The following is a 6,536-nucleotide window of genomic DNA, read 5'->3' on the forward strand; positions in this document are numbered from 1 at the left end:
ATTTCAGCCGGGGTTCTCGTTAAGGTCTGACACATGCGGCAGAGGCTCCGGGGAGTGTTATTACCAGGGTGATGGTTGATAAGACGCTCGTTTCTCCACGCTGCGTCCCGCGGGAGAATGCGCTGTGGAGCCATGGAAACCATAAGGCTAGGTGTTATGCTGTAATTGGGCCAGGCTTTTTAATGGTGCAGCTGCTCTGCCAGGTATGCCACTGTCTTCAAATGAGAAATTATAGTGTAGCCGCAAAAGAGAAGATTTTCCACCCGCTTTTTTCCTTTTAGCTTGGAGGTTTGTTTTGAATTGGTTTGTGTAGAGTGAATCTGAATCAGGAGGGTTCACTGAGAAGTGCAAAATGAAATAATATCAACTCATAAGAAGTTTACAGTTTATAAGATGGTCTAAAAGTGCATCAGGAAGCCCAGTATAAAATGGTGGAAGGAGAAAAGGGAGGAGGAGTAGAGGGAGGAAGATGGTCGGCGGCCAATCCCTGCTCAGTCTCTGTAACTTGGTTGATTACGATCAATTTCCCTGGTATCGATGGCCTCCCTGGCCCTGAGCTACACTCCCTGCTGCACTTTGCATGGTACGTGCTTTGTGTACCATGACGTGGCTCTGAGCAGCAGAGCCGCTCTTACCTGCAGTCCTCTACTGCGGCCTTGGCAAACAGCAACAGCTGGGCTCACACATAAACCAGTGCTTGAAACACACTCTCCCTGTGGTGAGGTAAAGTTTGGGTGGTGCTACTGCGGAGAACGGGGAGAGGAGATTTTTTATTCAGATGAAGATTGAGCTCTTTCCAAAAAACTCAAGGTGGAAATGACGCGCTAAAGTTTGGGTCACGACTAACGCCTGGGTGTGTATTTGTTCTGGGGAATGCGAAAGTGTCCTCCCTCCGGCTGCATGTGCGAGGGCGCGTCCTGCCCGCTCTATCTCTGCACACTTGGCACGCTCGATCCGAATTAATTGCATCTCTGCGAGGGAGAGCGGGAGATGGAGAGAGAGAGCGGGGCAGGGCGAGCGAGCTTCAGTCCTGCTGCTGGGCTGGTCTTGCTACGAGGGAGTTATTTAAAATTCTGCCTCCCATGTGGCTCCTGGTTTTCACTTTAATGACCCCCTCCTCTCCCCCTGTTTCTGCCCCGTCTCTCCTCCACCGCTCCACAGCTACAGCCCAGTTTCCTGTGGCTCCCCAGTGCTCATTTACATATTTTCAACCACGTTTACAACTAAAGATACTTCCATATTGACGACATAGTGACGAGCTTTTACTTTTGGTTTGCACTCCTCTAACTCCTCTTTGTCTTTCATCAGTCCTCACTCCACTTTCGCATTCCCCATACTTTCACCAAACAAACATACACCATGTTTTTGAGGCCTTCTGACACCTGTTGTTACGCTATTGTTGATTGTTTTCTGTATCTTGCTCAAGTTTTCATACAGTATATTGAATAATTCTGGAGTTTAGCATTTCATTTATTCACCTTTTGGGTCACTCAAACGCTTATGAAAAACATGAGTGATGTGACTGGATTTATCAAAAAAAAAAAAAAAAAAGAAGCTACTCATTGTTCTCTATGTTGATAAAGCTGGTGAATACATTGAATGAAGATGGAGAATAATATATTTCCAACTTAACAAGACATAACCTTGAGGCCTAAACTGTCTCTTTACTGTACCGGCCATTTCATTTGCATAGTTACAGTTGATTCCATAGGCAAAAACTGTATATTCACTCGCATAACATTGCTTATAAAACGATGGTCCATTTTTGAGCTGGCGGTGCATTCCAGTGCGCTGCCGACCCAACTCAAGGCCCTGTGGATGGTATAAAAACTAGCGCTGCAGTGTTTACCGGAGTGGCTGAAGCTTGGTGAGAGGAGCGATAGGAAATGGCCTCGTCTAGATAAGGCTGGGTTTTGTGCGTGCAGCTCTGCAGGGGTCTAGGCACACACACAGACTATATCTACGAAGGGGAGAGGGGGGGTTGCAGGAGGGGGGGGTGGGACGGCGATGGCCCACAAGGTCAGAGTGGGCAGAGGCAGCGTATGTGCTTGTTTTTCTCCTGTTTTTTTTCCCTCTCAGCAGTGGAGCCGAGCACAGCCTCCCCGGGTCTCTCTATCTGGTCAATACCTCCACGCAGCGTCTGGCGATCAATGTAGGGTCAATACCTCTCAGACGCCTGCCTCTTTGTGCACGCTCTGATTTAGCTACCACCTACCCGGGCCCATCTTTCTCTCCGCACTTTCTCCCTTCTTCCTCCCCGTGCTTTTTATGACCCTATAGCTCTCACTTAAATACGTGACCCCGCTGAAATTAGTGAGACAGTAGTAAATCTGACAGAGAAGACTTTGGGACGAGCTGTGTTAACTTTGGTCCACTCAGGTATTCAGGAGATTGACCGTGTAGATTGAAAGGTAGATCACAATAGGGTGAAGAGAGTGGATGGTGGAGATGACAGAAGACAAGCAAATTAAAATAGCTTTGATTGTGTTTGTGCAATTCTTCTTGTTTGGGATTGACATGGAGTTTGGTCAACAGCAACAGAAAATCCAACAACATTTTGCGTAGGGTTTGATACTCATAGCTCTTAATGCAGCAATATTTTCAATTTTCCTAGGTTTGGGCTGAGAACAATTTTATTTTGATTGAACTGACCACTTTGTACACTTACAGTTGTCAGTTAGCCATGCAGATCAGCTTTACTGTTCTCATACAGAAAACACTGTTAATCAGTAAATCTGCAAAAAGTAAAAAAAAAAAAAAAAAAAAGGTAACTTCTCTCACAGCTTTACCCAAATACAATGTGCATGAGATTAGGTTCACCACTATAGCGTATGACATAATAGAAGTTCAGAGAGGACATGCAGTCATGCGTGCATCAGGTGACCTGCAGCCAGTCGAGTTACATTGTAGTGGACAATAAGTCTGTGTTCAGCGGTTCACACTCATCTGAGGTCCGCATTCACACAGAGCCCAGCGCCACTAACTCCTCAAGTCAACTTTAGGCAAGTCTTAATCTATCCTCGAAGGAGACATGTTGCATGAATTTGACTTTGTTGAGCTCTTGAGCATGTTTTTTCTTATAAGTTAACTTAGAGTTGTTTTTCAATTGACTCATATTTGAGTTATCCTGTGTTCTGTATCATGCATTGGAGGTTTGCGTAATCAGAGAATTTCTGTTTTCACCTACCCCCATCCCCGCCTATATTTCTGTACTTACTTGTGATTATTTGGAAAAATTCAGCCCTCAAATCATATTCAAATGTTCCAAAATGTTTTACAGCCATTTCTGAAAAATAGAAACACTATAAAGCTAAATCTGCTTCTTGCTACAGTGAAATACCACTAAGAGGTGGGGCCAGTAGTAGAGAATTTGTTCTGCAGTTTTGAACAGGAAGTCACTACCCCTATTTTACTTTTAAGTTCTTTTAGATCAGTATTGCACTGTACAATGAACAAAATGTTAGATCATAATCTACACATGTGATTTAGCTTATTACAAAATACCATAAATAAATAGCATATTATGCCTTTTTAAATGAAAAGGTATGAGATAGTACTGTGAAAACATCACAGCACACTGGCATTATAAGGATATTGGGCCATTTGTGCCATTGCTTGTTATAAATAAGAGGTGAGGTAAACAGGTAAGACTGTTGTTAATTAAGAAAAAGAAACATTGATTTTCCAGCCTGAAATGTGAATATTTTCCAAACACATGGGGCTGTTCAAAACACCTACTGTGCCGTTTGGCATTGTTTTAGAAGATACCAGTAATTTTAACTAGTTTCATGCGGGAATACACAAACAAACAAAGTTGTATAATAACAAAAATCATGCCTCCTAATGATCATCTTAGTCCAAGCTTCATAATAGCACGCAACATAGAACAGCGTAGAAAAAACATGTAAATACGCACAGGGAGACGAGAAATACTGCAGTTTCAAATGAGCAACTTAATGATCAGGGCACCATGACTGAGATTTGAGGGAGTCAAGATAGAAACTTTTTTTTCTATTTTGACAAAATATACTAATATAGCCGGATGAAACTTTCAAAGTGATATTTGGAGATTTTGGTGAATGAAGTGCACCTTTTTAGCCAATCATGATGGTGCTGACCTTTTGAGAAACAAAAGAAAAACCTAACAAAAGAAATACTTGAAGTGGTGATAACTAATCAAACTTTCTTTTTGTTTCAGCTTCTCCCTACTGGGGTCGTCACAGCAGTCATTTCCCTCTTACTGTGCAGCGGTTTGCATATTGGTGGAGCAAAAGATTTTTGCCACCACAAGGAGCACACTGGCTTGTTAAAAAGGGCCAGCTATGACCAGAATTTTGGTTAAGTATAAATATTCCCATAAGCTTCACAAGCTCTTAAGGCCATACCTTTTGTGAAACAACAGTAAGTATTCTAGAGATCACCCAAGTTCTAGCCACTGTCATGGTGTGTCAGATAAATGGTAATTGTGACTTTTTGAGAGGAAAGTGCAAATAAACTTTTGCTTAAATCTGAGAAATTCTACAAACAACACAACTGAGATTTAACATCAGGGGCGTGTGATCGGTCAAAGTCAAAAGAGAGTTCACAACAAATGAGATCAATTGCAAGATAGTTTGTATCAAGTGAATATTAATACTCGGGAGAACTAAGGTAAGCTATTGTTTCTGCTAAAAATATTGAGTCGGTTGAACAAGATAAAAATCTTCCATCTGAAGGGCCCTACATGCATGTGAAACATCAGAATCTCGAGTATCGACAGACTACAGGGAAATAAATAAACTGATCAATGAATTCAAAAAGTCTGTTCAAACAGTGAACAGAATTACAGAATTGTGACAATCAAACAGACTTTGTGCTGTGTACGAGCAGTTGACTAACATGTCCTGAGAGGTGGCGGTGATTACAAGCCCCTGTGGAGTCCGGTGACATTATGGTAATTGTCATTACTGAGGCTGTGGTGCGTCCGTGACTGACGCCATTAGAGGAAGTGCAATTACAGTAGGCCCGCTGACCTTGCAGACGAGCAGAGGTCAGGCCTTCTCATTACAGAGTGGTGGAAGGCAGCCCACTGTCTCCTCTGTGCCAATCAATACGAGCGGAGCGTGCTCGGCGCTAATCATAGCTTTGACGTCGCCTCACGCCCCACCACCCCCCACCACCCCCATCAGCACCAGCTCCGCTCCACCTTTTAGCTCCTTATTACTTTGCACTAACTGCCCTGCAACATGACCCAGACTCAAAACAGGCCTTGCACTGAGACGCTCTGTAAACCTAAGTATATCATCTGTATTATGCCTTCACTCCTACAGTCACTGGACAGGGGAGGGGGTATTTTATCCCATACTGTTCTAAAAGACTTCAGTAAAGTGAACGTTCTATAAAAATCTATGTGAGTACATTACATGAGAGATGCAAAAATACTTAAATAAGTCATGTATCTAAAGTAGTTTAGGTTTAACAGTCAGGCACAGGTCCTTGATGATGGGAGAGTTGATTAGCTGTGTGCCAAAATAAATACTATCTCCCTGCAATAATAATGAAGTTTGTGAACTGCTTGAACTTCTTGGTGCACTCTAAAAGAGATAAAGTTGAAAACTATGCTAATCGGCACACATTCACTTTGCTTCAAAAAGTCCAGTATGTTTACAGGTACATCCCAAGCTAACATCAATCATGACACCAAAATAGTAACTGGAAATTCTAACTAGAGATATAGTTAGAAATAGCCACTATTTTACTTTGCCCACTACTGAGCTGCAGCTTAACAGCCTAAAAGATTATTGTACATAAATAATGATTTCAACTGTAAAGTTGAAAGTAAAGTTGTAATAAAGAACAGTAAATCAAACATTTTATCTTTATCTTACTGAACTGGTAAATCCACAACTTTTAGCCAATGTGTTATCAAAACCTATCTATTATTCTGTGAAGGGATTCCCCACAGTCCTGTCCTAGTCCCGCCTGACTTTTGCCTCAGTTCAGTCTCTGATGTTGCTTTTAGTGTCTGCTTTTATTTTCCGCTCATGGTCAGTTGGAACTGCACATTGTTTAGTGTAGATGTGAAATCCTTTTAAAATGTGCTGTTTTGAGAATGACATACTTTATTCTGGCTAAGATGTAAAATTGTAACCACCTGTGACTACTGCAATGGGGTTTTGGATGGTGTTTGTTTGTAGCAGTGGCAACAAGAATATTCTGAAGGGACAATCATTATTTCCAGGTCTAAAAAATAAACCTGATAGAAATAATGTGGTCTTTCCTGATGTACAGAGTGATAATAAATTATCTCAAAAGTAACAGCAAGCTTGGATTTTTCTGTTCATTTGGCTTTAAAGTTATAGTAAGAAAGTGAATGGAAACCTTATTAAAGTTCTGGTTTGTCGACAAATGAAAAAGACCTTGAACTATGTGATTTCAAAAATGTTTTCATTCATTTACAGGAGTAAAGACTTCCAAGTGGTTTAGGTGTGTGTTCTCAACAATGGCTAAGTGATTAACATCTAGCTCTTATTCATGACTCAAATTTAATCAAAGGG

The 6,536-nt window shown here is 41.6% G+C and overlaps 1 protein-coding gene across 3 annotated transcripts in view; it reads left to right on the plus strand.

Annotated features, from left to right (window-relative positions):
- cxxc5a (CXXC finger protein 5a) overlaps nt 1-6,536 on the plus strand; it is a 46,928-nt gene that overhangs the window by 28,281 nt on the left and 12,111 nt on the right. For 2 of the 3 annotated variants that reach the window (XM_055148351.1, XM_055148350.1), the window contains exon 3: nt 4,199-4,337. The exons of the other annotated variant lie outside the window; for it this stretch is intronic. In XM_055148351.1, coding sequence (XP_055004326.1) covers nt 4,199-4,337 — 139 coding nt within the window. The remainder of the gene's footprint in view (nt 1-4,198; nt 4,338-6,536) is intronic. 3 annotated transcript variants of the gene reach the window in all.

Source organism: Boleophthalmus pectinirostris, unplaced genomic scaffold (genome assembly GCF_026225935.1).
Source record: "Boleophthalmus pectinirostris isolate CB_2022bp ecotype Guang Dong unplaced genomic scaffold, ASM2622593v1 HiC_scaffold_12, whole genome shotgun sequence".
Classification (NCBI taxonomy): domain Eukaryota; kingdom Metazoa; phylum Chordata; class Actinopteri; order Gobiiformes; family Gobiidae; genus Boleophthalmus; species Boleophthalmus pectinirostris.